The sequence below is a fragment of the Heloderma suspectum genome, chromosome 2 (genome assembly GCF_057233095.1).
Source record: "Heloderma suspectum isolate Gila_16-S chromosome 2, 16-S_ref, whole genome shotgun sequence".
In the NCBI taxonomy this organism is placed as follows: domain Eukaryota; kingdom Metazoa; phylum Chordata; class Lepidosauria; order Squamata; family Helodermatidae; genus Heloderma; species Heloderma suspectum.
Genome location: NC_139459.1, coordinates 171,235,971 through 171,255,758, shown reverse-complemented (window position 1 = coordinate 171,255,758; position 19,788 = coordinate 171,235,971). Strand labels below are relative to the sequence as shown.

At 46.7% G+C, this 19,788-nt stretch overlaps 1 protein-coding gene across 2 annotated transcripts in view; it reads right to left on the bottom strand.

The window, feature by feature from the left end:
- Positions 1 to 8,261: 8,261 nt before the first annotated feature.
- L1CAM (L1 cell adhesion molecule) overlaps positions 8,262 to 19,788 on the bottom strand; it is a 136,823-nt gene continuing 125,296 nt past the window's right edge. For both annotated transcript variants that reach the window (XM_084836007.1, XM_084836008.1), the window contains exons 26-27: positions 19,047 to 19,119; positions 8,262 to 10,328 (exon numbers count right to left, since the gene is read on the bottom strand). In XM_084836007.1, coding sequence (XP_084692133.1) covers positions 10,100 to 10,328; positions 19,047 to 19,119 — 302 coding nt within the window. In that variant the 3' untranslated portion in view covers positions 8,262 to 10,099. The remainder of the gene's footprint in view (positions 10,329 to 19,046; positions 19,120 to 19,788) is intronic.

The window sequence follows — 19,788 nt, the reverse complement described above, 5'->3', positions numbered from 1 at the left end:
ACATGCATAGGATTGTGCCCTTAGTTGCCCTTTTCTGCAACTAAGCCTTCCCCAACCTGGCACTCATGCTGGCTGAGGACAATGGGATGTGTAGTCCAACACATCTGGAAGGTGCCAGATTGGGGAGCCCTGTGCTACTGTTCTATGGTGGAACCTGTACCTGGCTGGCACGATTGTCAGCTCTGCGAACCTCTTAAAGTACCGGAGCAGTCCGTTCACTTTGCATGGTGCCTTGCGGTTCGTGGTGCAGCATCTATTTCAGTTAGAGGAAGACACAACAGTGCAGCATCCAGCTGCCCCCTGCAGGCCGTGCCTACACCTACCTAACTCTGCTACCTGCTCCAGCATCTTTTGTCTTTCGGTTACAAAGGCTGGGGCTCTGTTTGAAGCGGGAGGGGGCCGTGGGAATTCTTACCAAGTGCCGTGAGCCTCAAATGTCATGGCCAATGCACACATCTGCCAGTGTGAGGAGCAGTAGCATGGCCAGAGACAGCAGGAGGGTGTCTAGTTAAGAAGTAAAGAAAATGGGTTAATAATGTGCTTTCTTTTTTGGGCAGGCTCAAGCTGTCAAAAGAGGCAAGAGCTGCAGCGCAGGATCCCTCACAGTGCCACAGATGCTGCTGCGATGCAACATTTGGATCACCTGTAGCCATGCATGATCTGAGAATTGTGCACCAGCATCCAGGTCACAATTCTTACAGCGAAATGTGATTTCCCTGCAGGATTTCCACATCTCAGTCTGATTGTCAAACTTACCCATTGTTTCATAGGTCACGAATTTATCATTTTAGTAGGACTTTCACCATAGGCAAGGTATTTTCTGATGGTTATGAGTTTAAAATTGCAGCTGTGAATTGCAAATGTCCTAGTATGATAATGTAAATATGTGTGTCAGAAAAGTTTAAATTTTTTAAGTCCTGGGAGAAACCCAGCCCACCCCACCCCTGAGTATTTCAAGGGTTTTTGAGATGCTCCAACCTCCCATCATCTCCAGTTGGGAACTGTTAATCCATTGCATCTACACTTTCGGTTTCATCATGGAACTGAGATCCAAGCACTACATGAAGAGTGTTTCCTTTCCTGCTTTTCCACTACATAACCTCTAGGTAGTGCTGTGGTATAGCAGAATAGTGCAATTATACAAGTGTAAAAAGCGTTTATCTTTTGCTTTCAGAAATACTACCCCATTTTCCCTACTCTAAAAAAATTCACCGAATGTGCTCTTTAGACACAGAAGCGAAATGGGAGGGTCACGACATCTACTGTGTTAATGAAGTAAATATCTTAATCAGTCGGCTGTGTTGGAAGCCTTTATTAGCTGCTGGTGGGACTCTCAGTTACATTTTCCAGTAAATAGGAACCTTTGCTTGTTGGCAGGGTGTAGTGCCATCTACGCAGAACCGTTTAGTTTCTCCTCCTGTTCCTCCCTCCCTCAAAATATTTTAAATGTTGGGATGGAAGATGGTGGGGTGCTGTCTGGCTCATGAAGTCACATAGAATGGCGATGGTTAGAAATTAGAACTGCATCTTATACATGTTTACCCAGAAGTAAGCCCTACTGTGTTTGATAGGGGTTTGTCCCCAGTATCTCATATGTCATTAAACATGGATCTCCAGCTTTGCTAACATAATAACTACCATGTTCTTCCTTAGTTATGCTCTCTGCCTTACAAAGGACTCATGAGTTCTGATTAGGGTTAGAGAGGGTTTCAAGTCATCACTGGCTTTTATTGTTTGAAGAGGAGAGTGGCCATTGCTTCTTTATTCCAGTGTGCTTTGGTGGAAAAGGAACCTCCAGCATGAAATTGCTGAACTAGACAGAACATTAGAACACACTGAGAGCCAGTGTGGCGTAGCAGCTAGAGTGTTGGACTGGGAGCCCAGAGATCCGAGTTCTAGTCCCCACTCAGCCATGGAAGCTCACTGGGTGACTTTGGGCAAGTCACAGACTCTCAGCCCAACCTACCTCACAGGGTTGTTGTTGTGAGGATAAAAGGGAGAGGAGGATCATGCAAGCCGCCTTGGGTTCCTTGCAAGAGGAAAAAAGGCGGGGTATAAATGCAATAAATAAATAAATCTATTCAGTTTGGTCTTAAGGGAGACCATGGCTTTCTTTCACGCTACAGGGGTTAAATTAATATAGCTAGAAAGGTGGTATTGTCACCAATGACTGCCATTGTGAATTAGTCACTGCTGTTATCTCATATGCATTTGGGCTCTGTGAGACCTGTTGCTGCTGCCACTTACATTTCATGATCTTTTGGCACCACTGTTTACATTTTGTCCCTCTTGATATTCATACTCAATACACTTGATATTCATACTTGATACTCTTGAAGTCATGCATAAATCCTTCAGCCAGCTGAGAGTACTCTTCATGCATTTGATGAAGTGGAATCTAGACCCTGAAGCTTATGCTGCAATAAATTTGTACGTCTTTAAAGTGGCACAAGACTACGGGCTTCTCCACATAAGTCTTTTATCCTGCAATTGAGACTGGTTACTCATGGAAATTTGTGGGTCCTTTACATGACATGGTCAACCTCCAGGGCCTCACCCATGCTTTGTGGCCATTTCCATGGCTTTATTTGTAATGGGGATAATGAGGCGATTTGAATCTCTGCGTGTGCTTACAGAATTGCACTATAACAGCTGATATTCCACAGCACCATCTAATGGCTGTATAATGAAACATATAGCACTTGCAGATAAAGGAAATCCCCTGGGGAAAAAGGGGAAGTGCGTGTAAAGGGCCAAACTTAATCCTGCAAAGAATCTGGAAACAGAAGCCTGGTAAATTTGCGGGATAAAAAGCCAAGTGTAGAGAAGCCCTATGTTGCTTCTGTTGCAGCTAAGCTCTCTGGAATTCAGTGCAACCTGTGATCTTTGGCATTCAGTACAAAACATGTGCTGTGCAATACTAAACCTATTTATTTGGAAGCAAGTATGTGGATAGTGTCATTATATGGTCTAGTCAGTAGATGGCACTAGACTTAGTTGTATCTGGTGGAGTCAAGAGTTTCCTGTTTGTCGTTCTGTTCTTGTTTAAAAGAGACTAAAGTTCTTGTCTGGTTTCCTGACTAGCCAGGTTGCTTATCCATGTTTATGCCTTCCATGGCACTGAGCGCAATGGGATTATTTCCAGATGCACGGGGCTGCGGCCCTTTGTTTTTGTGCAGCCTTCTGCAACCTGGATCCCTCCAGATGTTTTGGCCTACAAATCCCATCAGCCCTAGCCAAGACAGTCAATGGTCAGAGATAGAATCACAGAATCATAGAATAGCAGGGTTGGAAGGGGCCTACAAGGCCATCATGTTGAACCCTCTGCTCAATGCAGGAATCCAAGTTAAAGCATCCCCGACAGATGGCTGTCCAGCCTTGTCTTGAACGCCTCCAGTGTGGGAGAGCCCACCACCTCCCTAGATGATGGAAGTTATAGTCCCGAATGACTGGAGGGACCCAGGTTGGGGAAGGCTGCTTTGGTCTCTAATAAACTTTGTGCATCACCATTGTAAGACTAACATGTTGCCAACAGGGCTTCTCTCTTGTCTTCTGCTGACTTTTTTCTCTCCCCCTCTGATCCCCCCCCCTTATTTATGTTTAACATTGAGCCTGACCTGATAGGAAGTGTTCTACGCAATCTAGCGCACTGCTTCATCATTTTCTGTTGCTCCTAATAAAGGTACAAAGCAGTGGTGGCGAACCTTTTTCAGCCCAAAGGCTGAATTCAGTTTCAGAGAAGCTCTCGGGGGGCCTCATTCTAGTGGTGGGTAGGGCCAAAGGCAAAAGGAGAGGGGCAAAATACTAAAAATACCAGCGTATTGTAGTTTAAAGCCCTTACTGCCAGTAACTAAGCCATAGGAGAGGCAATTTAATCTTTTAGAATGGACAAAAAACTGCACAAGAAGCCAGGAAACCACTAAACGCCTGGTGGTTGGGGAGGAGGGAGGGATTTACCACCCTTGGTGTAGAGGGCACATGAAATTGTAGTCCAGGTAACTAGATTGGTCCCCTGTCTGTGATACTATTTTTGCCTTTTTCTTCACCAACATTGCTTGTCTTACTTCTTTTCCTTTAATTCAGCTCCTCATTGGGGGTTCTCCTTGACCCATTTATGTTTGGCACACGTAGGCCTTGGCCGATTGTTAGAATTGGAAGCTGCAAAGCCAGGCAAAAACAGCAAGGATTGAGGCATCCTTGTTGCTGGTGTGTGTGTGAGAGAGAGCGATCACAGAGAAGGTATCTGCCGGCTCCTGATCCAGTGAGAGGTTACTGGGAATACCAGCAACTGGAATACATCAAGGTGAATGCACGCATGTATCGTCCACACAGGGTTTTTTGTCAGGGCTCGGATGCACTGATTCAGCACGTACGAGACACACGCTGCCATTGTGCCAACCCACTTGGTTGGTGCAGATGGTGAAGTCACTGGTGGGGAATTCTGCACACACAAATGGGACTTCCAGTCAGAGGGCCCCTAGCACTACCAGTCAAAAGACCTTGTGCAGCCTGAATGGATTTTCTGCGGTAAGAAAAAAGATGGAAGAAGTAGGGTGGGGTGAGACATAGGAGAGTTACAAATGGAAGATGTCAGCATCCAGCCCCCCCCCCCCGTAACATTTTGGGAATGAGGGAAGGGGATTGCACAATAGAAGTCTCCTCTGGAAGCACACCCAAATCTCCTTCCTTTACTGCTGGATTGGTGCTACACCAGTTGTTTTCAACGTGCCTTCCAAGGAACCCTGGGGTTATTCGGAAGCTTATCGCATTCCTCCACTAGACCAGTAATGGCTGACATGCTTCCCCAAAAGTGGGCTTTGATCCCCACTGGTGATCTGCTCCTGCAGCGTGCAGCCACAGGAAAGTATAGCTTTGGAAGCCTCTTTCCACGCCGTTCTCGCAGTACATGTGAGGAAATGGCGACGAGACCCATCTGACCTGCATCAAGATGCTACACTTCCCATAACACTGTGCAACACACAGCGGTTCCATGGTTGCGTGGAAATGCTTCCCCTAAGTCAGAAAGGTTGAAAAGCATTGTGCTAACAGGCCAAGCAAGCTACTCAGCAGTCTCCCGCATAGACTTAGCCTGGGTATAGCTGCGGCTGTGAAACCACTAAAGAATTTCTTTTAGTCCAGGGCTGTGGCTCTCCAAATGTTGCTGGACTCTGACTCCCATTACCCCTGGCCATGCTGGCTGATGGGAGTTGGGGTTCAGCAACATCAAAACAGGTTGCCCACCCCTGTTTTCTTTTCACCGATTAAGGATTTATGTTTAAATCAATTTCCCTCTTCCCAACCTGTAATATAGGGGCTTTCTCCCTAATTCTGAAAGAAGACTGTTGTGTCTGGTAGATGGAAATAGCAATCAACAGCTATTGCTCATTGTCAGAAGAAAAGCGTAAACATTTTCTTTTTTCATCCATTTAGGAATCTGGAATACAGAATATTCCCTATTACAACCACATGCCACAGGCAAAAGAGTTTCCCCAAACAAACACGTCCAAATCCCAGCAGAACTGTGGAAGACCTAGATTCGGAAAGACGTGTTGACACTGATTTCAGCTGAGTGTGATCAACCTCTGTTGCCTGTGGTTCTTCTCGATCTGTAGGACTTTAATCCTGAAAGGCAAATTTATCTGCTGGCTCTGGAGACCAACAGGAGTGAAACGCCACCTTTAAGTCTGGTTTTCATCAAATCTGGCACAAGAGGAGGGAGTCAACGCTGCCGTGTGGCTTACACACAGCAATGTGCCCTTCAATCTCAGCAGCACCAGTTAATCAAGGGCAAACCTTAATCTGTGATTAAAGCATTACTTGATTACTCTGCCGATTAAACTGATTAAAGCTTGCTGTCCTAGCCCCATCCTTAATGTATAAAGCAGTTATCAACATGGGAGGCTGGCCTTCCCAAGGCGACATACGCGGTTACTAGGAGAGGCAGAAGCACCACCCAGAGGCTTTGAGGTGCGTTTTGGTTGGACCAGAGGGCAGAGTGATAGTACGTTCCGCCCCGCCTGTGCTTCACAGCAGTGACCGAGTTGAGGGTCAAACTAGAAGTTATGGCAAATGCGAAGCTATGTCTCGTTCTAAGCTAGTCTTCTCCCTGACATGCTCATTGTCTATTTGGAGGGAACTCTGTTTGTATGGAGATATTGCCATGTGTGCTCTTTTATGGAGGACACCCCTCTATCTGAAGGGCTGCCGGAGAACTGTCTTCTATTTTGAATGTGCCTGCTGTTTGAAAGGTTGCCCAGTCCAAATCTGGTTTAAAGCTAAAGAACCCTAGAAGGGTGAGAAAGGAGCTGCCCATCCACAGTGAGCCCCTGTTCAGCAGACTGAGCAAGGCACAAGGGTCACCTGGCCAAGGTCTTCCACACTATAGGTTGCATCCAGTGTTAGTTCTACTTAGAGGAGACCCATTGAAATGAATGGAACTTAAGTTAGTCATGTCTAGAATAAGTCCCATTCATTTCAATGGGTCCACTCCAAGTAGGACTAACACTGGATACGACCTTATAGAGAGATGTACTGTATTTCTATTTACGTTAAAATACTTCTTTCTAAATTTGCCTCTATGAGCTTTTCTACATGAGGCATTTATTATGTGCTCATGATTCCTTACTCATGGTTGTTCATGGGTTCTTTAGACAATGTTGTGATCCTCCAGTTTCACTTGATTTTTAAGAGCACTTGTTTATAGAGGGAAAATGGGGTATTATTTCTGAAAGCAAAAGAAAAAGTATTTTCCTACTTGTGTAATTGCAATTTTCCGCTATAGCACAGCACCACCTAGAGGTTATGCAGTGGAAAAGCAGTGAAGGGAAAATTCTTTGTGTAGAGCTCATATTCTGCGATAAAACTGAAAGTAGATACAGCGATTAAAAGCCTTGTGTAGAAAAGCTCTATATATACAAATTAGCATTTTATGTAAAATTGGTGCCCTCTTTTTGGGCGATGCATTTCCTCTTTTTTGATGATTCATGAGTGGCCACCCTAATGGAGAGGCAATTGTGTCATGAGGTACCCCATCTGCAGTCTGAAGTGGTACAGCCCAGACACCTCTGGGAGAATTGGGCTTGGCTTATGAGCTGAAAGGGACAGCTGGGCATCGTTCCAAACTCCCGTGCTGATGGCATCGAACACTGTGCTGCCACATTATCTGGATCAAGAGGTCTCCTATAAATGTTGAAGGGGGATAGGGTGGACATCTCTGAGACGCCACCAAGAATGTCCCCCACAAAAAAGAAATCAACCAGCCCATCACTGGGACCTTCCTTGCCAGGAATCAGCAGCACAGTCCCAAGAGATCCTGACAGTCCTCGTGCAGAGACATCCCTCCACAGACATGTGCAACGGAGCCAAAGGCTACCAAAAGTTCTAACAGGATCAACAAGGGGCAATTTCTCCCAGTGAGAACTGCCAAGAGAGCCAACATGGAGAGGTGTCTTATATCAGCTCAGACCAGTGGAGGCTGGTGGCTCTGATTTTGGTGGGACTGTGAATCCATTCTGGGTTTCAGTCAGAACCAGCCAGAACTCTAAGGGAGCTATCAAAGGTGCTGATGCTATTTTGGGTGTAGGGTTCAGCACCTTGGATAGCTCATTCAGAGTTCTGGCTGGTTCTGACTGAAACCCAGAATGGATTCACAGCCCCACCAAAATCAGAGCCACCAGCCTCCACTGGCTCAGACTATTACAGTGTTGTCTTATTTTAACTGGCAGCTGCTTTCCAGCCTTAAAGGCAGAGTGGGCTCTTTCCCATTACCTGCACCCTGATCTTTTTTCCTTTTTTTAACAGGAGGTTCCAGGGATGGAACTTGGGATGTTCTGATGCAAGGTACATATTCCGTTGCTGGGCTTTGCTCCCTCCCTATACCATGCAAATCTCGAAAGTCCTGTGGTTAAATGGGTGGCAAAAGGAAAACTGTTTTTGCTTTAGGGACCCTTGGTGGGCCCTGTGAGTACAAACATTATATTAGCCTCCCCAACCATATTTTCTGCATAATCACTCCAAGCAAGCTCCAATTTCAGCATTTATTTACCATTTTATAATTCTGTTTATATATATATATATATATATATATATATATATATATATATAAGCCATCGAGAGAGAAAGGTAGATAGTAACAGACCTGACAAAAGAGAAGAGTACACAGGGCAGGAAGGCTTGGGGGTGGGGGTGGGTTTAGGGGAATGGCATCACATTTCAGGAGAAAGAGGACCTTTTAAAATGTTTTTTTTCCTTTTTTTTTTTTTAATTCCAAGCCACCTAAATAGACCAACTAGAAGACTTCAAAACACCAGTCCTAAGACATCTAAAACAAACTCGAGCACAAGGGTTTGAAATATTTACAGACCAGGGAAAAGGCAGGGTTTATTTTGTGTAGGGTTGCTCAAAACATCGGAGTACTTTTATTCTTTTTTATTATTATTTTAAAAAACATTTTATGCAAAAAAAGCAAGGATATATTTCATCCCCGACAAGCAAGAGAAAAAAATAATAATACATCAGACGGAGGTGAAAATGTTTGGGGGGGGTTTGATTCAGTGAACAAGAGGCCACTTTTGAAAGACAGAACGTGTCGCAAGGCAGCTGCGTGAGATGCATTCAAGAAGCAGGGAGATCCTTTGGGGGTTTTTTTTTCCCAGTTGTTTGTGGGGAGGTTGGGAATGGGGAAAGGGGAGGGCGTTTGTGAAATGGTGGAGATCTGGCCCAGAGGAAGGAACCCTGGGTTTTGGTCACCAGAAGAAAGAGGGTCATGAATGAATGTGGAATCCGAGAGAGAGAGAGAGAGAGAAAATGAACCCTAGGAGGGGAAATTCAGCACCAGAAGGGGACAAAGTTCTGACAGTGGTTTTCAAACTGCATTCCAGTGTACCGTGGGGTCTCTTGGAGGCTTATCAGAGTTTCTTCACAAGCTTTCCTGAAGAATCCCCTAGCTTACGATTACCAATTACTCTGCAAGGCATAGCTGCTGAGGGTGTTCCAACGTACACTCAGTTTACAAGGGGTGATAACTAGGCCCAGCAGGACTGGCCCATGCTCCACATGAACTGAGCACGGGCCCTAGAATGTCTCCCAGCATCCTCTGCACCACAAGAGTTCCACAGCAGTCATGCAAGAGTGCCTTGGTGGAAAAGTTGCTAAGGACAGGGTTGCCTCAAGTTTGAAAGCCACGGTCCTAAGGGAACTGCCACCCGGACAAGGCATGGTTTGGAAAGTGAGCAGAAAAGGGAAGGAGGATTGATGGAGTGGGGTGTCAGGGGATTCAGCTGGAGCACACCTCCGCCCACCCATCCAAGTAGATATGATAGGAGACCTCCGTTGGCTTAATCCGTGAGAAGAAGTGACGGAGCGGCAGAATCCAAAGACCCAGCCCCTTTTGACTTTCCAGCCCACTGGAACTCATTCGTTTCTCAGAAGGGAGAATCAAACATGCAGATTCTGGCTCCTAGTCCTCTCACTTGCCCCACTAGCCATCCTCCTCCTCTCAGAGGCAGGGAAAAAAGAACCCTTGATTCCTGGTTCCTTGTGGCCCTTACTTTTCCACCAGCTGTTCAGTCTCCTCCCCCGGTTTGGGGTAGGGATGGGACTTTGCAGCACCAACTACCGTCCCCTTCCTAAACACATACAAATAATAAATATTTCTGGGGCTCGGGAAGGGGGGTGTCATCCGTTCTTTTGGCAATTTTGAACCCTGAGCCCCACATACAAAGCCCTGTCTGCATCTATATAAGCCCCCCCTTTGATCTTGCCCCCCCCCTCCCACACACACGCACATACATAATTTGGCTGAAGGGTAACTGGTTTTTGGGAGGAGGGTGCAAAAAAGAGAGACCAACTTTGCTCAGGGTTGGGTGGATAACTTTGGGAATCCCCTGATTTTCTAATCCTCCCTGATTTGGGGGGTGGGGGGGTCTGCTAGTAAACAGAGGGGTGAATTCCCCCAATTGCCATTTCCATTTGAAGGAGATTAGATCTTTGTTTCTTTCCCTTGGTGAGGAGGGGATTATCCCTGTGCCCTCCCCCAAAAATCCACAGGGAAATCCTCTTCCCCCAGGGCTGGGGGTATCTTTTGGGGAAACGCCCCCTCTTACTCCAGGGCTGTGACCACATTAGTGGGGCTAGTAGCCCCTGAGCTGTCATTGCCACCTCCCTCTTTGCCCTTTTGGCCGCTGTACTGGCCGATGAAGGAGCCGTCCTCATTGAACTGGACGTCCACACTGCCCCCGTAGTCTGCCAAGCTATCATCGCTTCCCAGGGCCTTGATGTCGCCGTTCAGGGAGGGCTGGCTGCTTGTGAAGGGCTTCTCCTCGTTATCACTGCGGGGGACAAAAAGGGAGAGCGGTGAGAAAGGGTGCGCGCATCACTCGGCAAGAGGGAAAACAGCTAAGTAGTCTCAAAAGGAAGCATGGAAGTGCCCTGGGGCAGCAAGCAAGGGAGCACCCAATGAAACGTGATTGTGTAGGGCCTGGTCAGGGTCTGTGTGTGTGCTGCATGCATACAACTGGTGGTGGAGGTGAACTGCGTGCGTACAAGTGTGCGCCACAGGGCCAGTCCGCTCATTATAAAGAGGCTGTGGGGGTGACTGCAACGGAAGGGTTTGGGTCACAGACAGAGGTGGTGAACCAAATGCTGGCAAAACTTTGGCAAATGGCCATCTGCACGTGCTTCCAGATGACGGAGGGCTCCTACAGCACTGCCCCAAGACATTTTGCTTAACAAAATGACACCCCCTCCTGTTCCAGGGACAAAGGACGACCAGTCTGGCAGCGGAAACCTTTCTTCAACGCTGGCGATGGGACAGCACCCTCCACTGCATCTGAAGGCAGCAGGCAAGCTTAGGGGGCACAGGGCACGCTGTGTGGCACACAGCTCTCTCTGACCCCTTGCTGCTGCCTCCCAGCATCTGCCACCGGAGACGACGGCCTCACTGTGCTCAACGATAGCGCTGGCCCTGGGCTCCTAGTGCTGCCATTAGGCATTGTGCAACTATTCTGTCTTATTTTCTTAACAGGTTCCCTACGGTAAGAAAAAAAAAAGTTGGAAAAAGCTGTGGGAAAACACAGGAGGGTTATGCGTGGAATACGTCCGTACCCCTCCTACCCACCCCTGTACAGTTCTGTGAATGAGGCAGGGCGATGGCAGTATAAAAGCCTCAACTGGAAGCACCTGTAAGCAGCAGATTTGGGGTGTCGTTATGTACAGATCTAGCCCATGGGGCTTAAGTCCCTGAAAAGGGGTCCTACATAATATGCTAAAAGTTATTTAATTTATTCAGTAATGCAAAGAAAGCAAAGTTACAATTTTATTAGAATTAAAGTGCAGATACTTATTGAACATCTTGCTATTGTCCATCACGGCCTGTGATAAAAACTGTATCCACTTGTTTAAAAATAGCCTTTTATGCTGATGATATATAGTATTTGATCCCTGAGGCTTTTATGGTCTTGCTAAATTTAGTACGCTACCTGCATAAATGTTCCAAAGTCTGTTTTTATGGAATCTATGGCTATTAATTTAGACAACAAGATGAACCAATCTATAGCACAGCAATGTGATATCAACTTAGTCTATAAAACCAGCAAGATATTTTCTAGCCATATGTATTTAACTCCCCAGGATATTATGAAGGATGGCATATAAATGTCCTAAATAAGTAACCAAGTCTTCTACATTAGGAGTTTATTTGAGGCAAACCTTTTGCCACTTAGGGCCAAACGAGATGTGCAGGGCTCACCCTACTTGCATATAAAGTGGGGGTGGAGGTCTCTTTCTCACCCCAAAAAGAAGATTCTGGGAAGGAGAGCAAAATGCACTCCCCCCCTACCTGACTCACTATAACCTGCTGAACTTTAGCAGTTTTTCCCCCAGCCTGGTTCCAATACAGGACATGAGCCAGGCAGGGAACATGCTGCTCAAATCAGCAGAATGCAACAAGGCAAGGTGGGTTTTTTTTCACTCCACTCCTTTTTGCTTGAAAAGTAGTCCCTATCCTACTCCTGCTTTATAAGCAAATGGGCAAACACATGCTTAAGATGGGCCCTCATTGTCAGTCACTAAGCTTATCACAAAAGACACGTGTTCCCAAGAGGCTGCTGCTGACGTGCACACGCAAAACAGTGAGTGCACCAATATGCACAGGGGGTTGCAAGTGTGCAACAAGGGAATGAAATGTAAAAAAGGCAAAATGGGAAACCCAGACTTGGGTACTCCTGTGAGAGGAGAGGATGTACTGGAGCCTGCTTTTCCAAGAGTGCACACTGAGGATTACCGCACACCATGGAAAAGAAATGCTTGCCATGGGCCCGTTGGAGGGGCCCGTTTGTATAGATGGTAAATATGTGCCTGAGAGATGTGATTGGTGCAAGATCCCAGGGATGTCTTTGCAGACATGCATCCCTTCTAGGGCGGCTGGGTGTCCTCTTTTACAGAGGACTGTCCTCTGTGAGAAGGGCTGTCCTACCCAAGTCTTGTTTAAAGATAAAGAACTGTAAGAACTGATGCCCATCAGCAGTTAGCACAACAGACTGAGCAAGGCACACACAGGTCATCTGGTCACAGTCTTCTGCACTATGGAGAGATGCACTCCGGGAGAGAGCAGAGGACGGGAAGGCCTGGCATGCTATGGTCCATGGGGTCACGAAGAGTCGGACATGACTGAACGACTGAGCAACAAATCATTTCTAAATTTGCATCTATACATATAAATGTCCATGTGCAAATGTTACGCAAATCACCATTCTCTTTGGGGGCAATGCATTTCTTCTTTTTTGGCGATTCCTAAGTGGCCACCCTAATCCTTCCCACTCCAAGGTTACAGTGTGCACTGTGGACATGTTGCAAATGCTTCTTCCTCTTAGTGTGAGAAGTGGCCCCAATATGCAAAACGGAAGCATGTAGAATTTTTTTTTAAAGAGTGCCCAGGATGCATGAGGCAATGAGTAGACATACTCATGGGGTGGGGGGCTATTCAAAGACAGATCCCAAAGAGCATCATGTAAACATGCAAGGATAAGAACAGAAATACACATCCGAAACAACTGTTTAGGCAAACATACTTGACTGATATCCAAACAGAGGAGTGGATGTGGAATTTGGCAAGAGCAAACACGCAGATAAAGGGCATGGGAGAAGTTCATTTCATGGCTGTGCAACATGGGCTGTAAATGAGTTGGAGACCGCATGAGCATAAAGCAGGCCTGGACGCGTGCTAGAGAGAGGGCTATGTGTGCTTAAAAAAATTGTACCAAGGATGCCCAAATTTTGAACCAAGCAAAGGTGAATTTTGCAATCTGAATAATGCAAACTACACAAATCTGGATCTATTTCTTTAGTTGGCATAATTGATTCTGCTTCTACTTGCCACAGGAAGGGGCAATGAGTTATGCATATAATTGAAGCCCTCGCTCCTGAACACTGGAAATCCCACTGAACCCCCTTTAGCTGTTTCCCCAGATATTGCCCACATAGAATGCCTATCTTCGTAGCCATGAGGGCTAGAAGCATGGTTTTATCCCCCCCCACCCCCTTAAAAAAAAAGCTGAGATTCTCAGGTTGCTGAATTACAATGCTAGTACCAAGTGCTGTGGTTTTCCTGAACTGGTGCAGGATTGCAGAATGCACATAGCCCTGGCTAGAGAGAGGGGCAGAGGTGGGGCGGTTGCAACATGCACACAAAGGAGTCGCTTTCAACTAAAAGTCCCATTGTGCAACAGTGGTGTTGTCTGGTAGAAACGGGGTCAAATGCACAGTCAAATGAGCGCTAGAGGGTTGGGTAAAGGTGGCTGGCTGTAGAAGTGCACAGACACGCCCAAGGACTTGTGAGGCAGGGGACGTTAGAGGCCAACATGGATCCCCCTATTAACAATTCTGATGAAACTATAGAGATCCATGTCCATTGCACATAAGAAAGAGGGGAGCATGCAGACTGCACCACTCAGGGGAAGCATGTGTCTGCCAAAGAGAGTTTCCCTCTCCCCAGAACCCAGATGGGGGTAGCTGTGAGGCCATAGCGTTGGTGCTCAGGGAAGGCAGATCAGGACCAAAAAAGCAAGGGATGGAGGGCAGCAAGGGTGCGGGGAGGTTGTTACCTAATTCTAAGCATTGATGAACTTGAAAGAAAGAAGACAATGAGAGAGAAGGTCAAATCATGCACTATTTTTACTCTGGTCAGTTATATCCTGATGGCATTATTATGTTCTATTCACACACACGTATGCTCGCGTGCACACAGACATGCGTGCGCACACATGGGCGCACACCCCCCTTCTCCCCCATGTATTGGGTGCACTTCAACTTCATTAAAACCAATGGAAATTTTGCCATAGGTTTCCATGGGAGGTGGATGACATTTGTCATGTCTAAATAACTGCTCCATAAAGGAAGACAGAGCTAAATTCTTAGGGTACAATCTAGTCCTTCCATGGGTGTAGTGCCCAGGTGCAGCGGGATTGCCACAGGTTGTCCAGTAGCAGGGCTATTACAGGGATCAGAAAGTCTATATGCATCTTCCACATCTCCACTGTAGAAAGGGGCCATAGCTCAGTGGTAGAGCACTTGCTTTGCATGCAGGAGGTCCCAGGTTCAATCCCAAGCATCTTTAGGTAGGGCTAGGAAAGAAATCCTGCCTGAAACCCTGGAGAGCTGCTGCCAGTCAGTGTTGACAGGACAGGGCTAGATGGATCCATGGTCTCACACCGAGCTTCTCTAGACAATGTTGTTAATTGGCTGTTAATCTGCCATACCTAATTTCGGTTTCATAGCAGAATTGAGATCTGAGCACTACATGAAGAGCATTTCCTTTCTTGCTTTTCTGCCACATAATCTCTAGGTGGCACTGTGGTACAGTGGAATAGCACAAATACACAAAGGCAAAGAAGTGTTTTCTTTCGATTTTACAATTAAATACCACATTTTCCCTGCTCTAAAAAAAGCTTGCCAAAAGTGCTCTTTAGACACAAAAGTGAATTTGGAGGATCATGATGTCATCTAAAGAACCCGTAAACAACCATAAGTAGGGAATGATGAGCGCACAAAAAAAGCCTCATGTAGAAAAGCCCTCCGTTTCTCCACCCAGCCCACTTTCTCACCTGGAAACTTGAGCTCCGGAGCAGAGAGCGGACAAGGAAGAGCTAATCTCTGTAATGGCCTGGTGTTCTTGTTTCCATGAGTACATGCCAGGAAGGGGGTGTGGGGAAAAAGACCCTATGGAGACTGATGGTAATCCCTCTGCATACTGGGCACTGTGCCTGGAGCAGGACTGAATTCTGCCCTAAGAATATTTCAGGCAAGCTAGGAAGACAGTACTTGGAAGGGACAATTATAGTAACAGAAAATAAAAATCCAAGCTCCAGAAGTTTTAACTTTGAGGGGGCGATGGCCCATCCCACACATTTGAGGACACTGCTGTTCATCAAGGATTGGTGGTGGGGTTGTGTTTTGTTGTTAATTTCAGTCCTGGCAGAAGATTTTACAAACATTGGGAGCTTCTAAATGCCAATGTTAAAAATGTCAAGTTTAACATAAACTGCTCTCCAGAGAACGAAAGCAAGAGCACTAGTTTTATAGAGATATACTGGCCTATAACATTTGTATTCTCAAGGGCCACTTCGTACCCAGACAGTGGTCCAAGGCCTAGTAGTACTGAACACCATCTAGCAGCAAGGGCTTCACAGCTGTGGAGCACATGCACTGCATACAAAATACATATTAACATACTACATACAAAATGCCGGCCCTCCACCCCCAACACACAGAAAGAGAGAGACATGCAACGTTAAAGTGTGAAATCTTACTATTTCTTACAGCTTGTCATATTGTATGTTTCCTTAGGAGGGAACTGGTGGACAAAACATTTCACCATAGTTCAACTAAAATGTGGTACGGCCACCAGGGAGCCAGACAAAATTGGTCCAGGGGAAGTGTCTGGCTTAGAGGCTGCATAGGCCATTCCTTGCCCATAGTTATATCTGTGTGGAATCCTGAATATCAGGTTTGCAACCAGCTACCTCTGACCCAGCACATCTAAGTCTTCGGGGCCCAATCAATTACAGCCTAGAGCATCACATTGAACATTCACACTACAGCCTGGGGTTGCCTTGATACCTTCCACTCCTCTTGTTGAACCCACCGGCAGTCCCCATTCCTCAGGGCTGGGCTGCAGCTTGGAATGGATGGGTGCATCGGGGCTGTTGAATCTCTTTCAGCCTGAGGGCCGAATTCCATTCTGGAGAAGCTCTTGGGGGCCGCATTCCAGTGGTGAGTGGGCCCAAAGGCAAAAAGGGCAGGGCAAAAAATACCAACTTAAAGCTCTTACTGTCTTTAACTAAGCCTTAGGAGAGGTATTGAGTCTTTTAGAATGAGGGAAAACAGCACAAAAGATTGGTGTTTGGGAGACCATCTGGGGAACCTCAGAGGGACAGATGTGGCCCCTGGACTGGAGGCTCCCCACCCCTGTGTTACATGCAGAACATTTTTCTTTTTAATTACATAAAAGTGGCTTTGGGAGAAGAGACTTTCAACACTCTAAAAATCAATACCCCAAATTCATGAAATCAATAAAACAATTGTTAGAACAAATCACCTACTGTGAAATGGCAGTTCTGGGTTTGTAATTATTGGATAAAAATGTGGGCTATGGATGTGATAACTGCTTATCCAAACTTTGCCTTTTACAACAAGCAACCTCTTGGAATCAAGGGACAATGCTTGAACTAGTTCATTCCTAGAGGTTCTCTTATGACCACTTCTATACAATTGAGCCAACAGAAATAGAACTCAAATATAAAAACACATGGAAGGATGTTCCTATACAATCTGAAATGTTAATCTTGAAAGTTGCTCCCTAGTGTCACATGATTAAATATTCTTATGCATATGAGAGCTATTTATCTACTCCTACTTAAATATATGATTAGGAAAACTACAACATTTGTAACATCATCAAATCTCCACAGCAGGCCAGGATGGCCATTATAGAAAAGTCCTATATCTTTTGAGATCCTATATAGGTGGAGGTGGAGTTGCAGAATCTGCTATGTTATCTATTTCAGTGTCTATTGTATAAAAATCCAAGAACGTTGATCACTTACTAGGTGAAAAAAGATTATTGGCTGGATTTGCAAGAAACTTGGTTTTAAAATTAATCTATTTTAATGCACCTCTTTCGATTTACAAAGGCAGGGGAAGCAAGATGTTATTTCACGCTCACTTGTGAACATGGGAGAACTTTGTCCCTGCCTAGTGACATAAGGAGAGTGAAAAGGGGAGAGAGGAAAGCACAGGGGGCGAGTATCCTGGCCCTTCCAGCCCCACCTTCCTCAGGCAACATGCAGTGTCCCAGAACATGCCCCTTCCCCTCTTACCTCTCCAGGGACCTGCATTAGTGAAGCAAGATATGTGGGAGAAAAAGGGAGAGGGAGCCAGAGAGAGAGAGAGAGAGAGAGAGAGAGAGAGGGAAGGCAGGAGAGAGAGAGAATCAGCATCAGATTTTTAGGGATGGCAGTAGGGGACAAAGAAAAGAAATGTTTGCACTAAGAGCTTGGGCATTAGGACGTATACACGCGATCACTCGCTTCTACCAGCCTCTCACCCTCTTGCTTTAACCAGGGACCCCCCTTTTTAGCCAATCCTTTTGAGGACTGTCCTAGCCTCCTAAACCCCTAATTGGTCCCTCCACTGTCCTTCTCCTCCCTCTGCTTACTGTCAGTCCTTGACCGCTTCCTGGTCTTGGCCTTCTGTGGCAAATTACCAACCCTACAGGTAGGGACTGCATAACTTTGGCAGTCTGCACAGCCCCTGGCACCCCACACGCTTCCAAAAACTGGGATCAGAATCCAGGAACATGGAGGTATTCTAAGTGCTTTGGGGCAGGGACTATATCATAGTGGTGCAGCTATGGCTGGACTGCAGGGCCAAAGTCCAGGGCCCCCTCTAATGACCACCCAGAATACAGCAGATTCAGCACCTGGGCCAGCAAGTGTATAGCGGGCCCACCAGGGCTGAGATCAGCCACTGCAGCATCCTTTCTTTGCATTTTTAAATGGGGGTGGGCAGCCGGACATGTACATGGTTACAGAAGTCCATCTTATTATTTTTACTTTTAAAATGTATGATCCTTTTCTACAACAAAATGGTGCTTATTCCCCAAAATCAGGGCAGCAGAAGCAAACTCCATTTTATTCTTGTAGCCATGGTGGTGCCATGTTTTAAGTGAGTTTCAAATGCAAAACGGCACATGCTCAGGATATTTATTTATTTATTTATTTATAAATCAGGGTTGGCACACAGGGTGATTTGTTGTTTGGTTTTTTGCACCAGCGTACCAGGAATGTAGGAGCAGTTGTAAAGCACGGAACAGTAGTGTGTGTGGGGAGAGATTATGGAACTGAAATGGTGGTTGTGGGCTTTGAAAGGGGCCCCCATAAAACCATTAAATCCAGGGTCTAAAATAACCTGCTGATATCATGCATATATACACACACACACACACTCACACCACTTCATGGCCAGCATCAAGGGCAGGCATGGTTGGGCACGTGCCGAGGGCCCACAGCCCAGCAGGGGCCCACTGCCAAGAGCCCCCTGGAGCTGCTCCTCCTCCTCACCCTTGCAGCCTCCTTGTTCACCTGCCTCTCGCTCTGGCCCAGGCAACAGTGGTGGTGAGCAGGAGGAGCAGGAGATGCTGCTGCCCACTTGCTCACTGGGTCTCTGTCGGCTGAGCAAGCAGTGATGAGAGAGAAGAGAAGGAGCAATAGCAATGGTGGTGAGAAGGCAGACTTGCTGAGGGAGGGGCCCCTTGAGGATGTGTTACCCAAGGGCCCTCCAAAACCTGGAGCTGGCACTGCACCACTTGGAAAAATGTTCTCTTGTGGCAGTGGGGCAGGGTGGTCTTTCCCTTGGGAAAGAGAATCGATCCCACCACACACACACACACACACACACACACACACACGCCCAGCCCAGCCCAGCCCAGCCCCAGCCCAGGCCTCTTCACCCTGAGGCCTTTGGAGAGTCACCTCCACTTCCCTGCCTCGTACCTGTACTCCCCAAAGGTCTCGTCCTTCATGGGCCTGGCCTCTGAATCCACCTGGGTGTCTTCTTTGTCTTTAACTAGAGCAGAACCAGAAGACAGCACATGTTAAATGCGGTGAAAGCGCTGGTGGGCAGGGACCAGCCAAAGCAGGGGTTTGGAACTGGGGATGGGTGGGGCGTGCTGGGTGATCTCTGCAGGAGATGGTCAAGCTGGGGAGGGTGGGGTGAAACCAGAGAAGAGCTGTAGAGTCTCTCCTTTTGAAAGGCTACGCATCCCCTCTGTGGACCTGTTAAGAGACTTTTAGGGAGCTGCCCCATAGCTCTTGGGGCCTAGGGGGTTGGGTGCTTACCAGAATAGGGGGTTGGAGATGGACAACAGTTTTTCAGAGAGTTGAAGATGGCATGATAGAGGCACATGATTGTTCTACACCAGGGCTGGGGAACCTGTGGCCCTCCAGATGTTGTTGGACTACAACTCCCATCAGCCCCAGCCAGCATGGCAAACAATCAGGACAGTGCGATTTATAGTCCAACAACATCAGGTTGCCCCCCCCCCCACTCATTTCTTATCATCCCACTGTCCTCTTTAGATAAACAGGTTCTGGTATGTTTTTTAGACTACTACAAAAAGCTGCTTGACCCTTTTGGTCAGAGAGAATAGCGGGACCACCAGTGCCTCCATCATACGACTTTCAGATCTTTGGGGAAAGAATTCTCAAGTCTGAGATGCCCAGTGCTCTAGGGGCA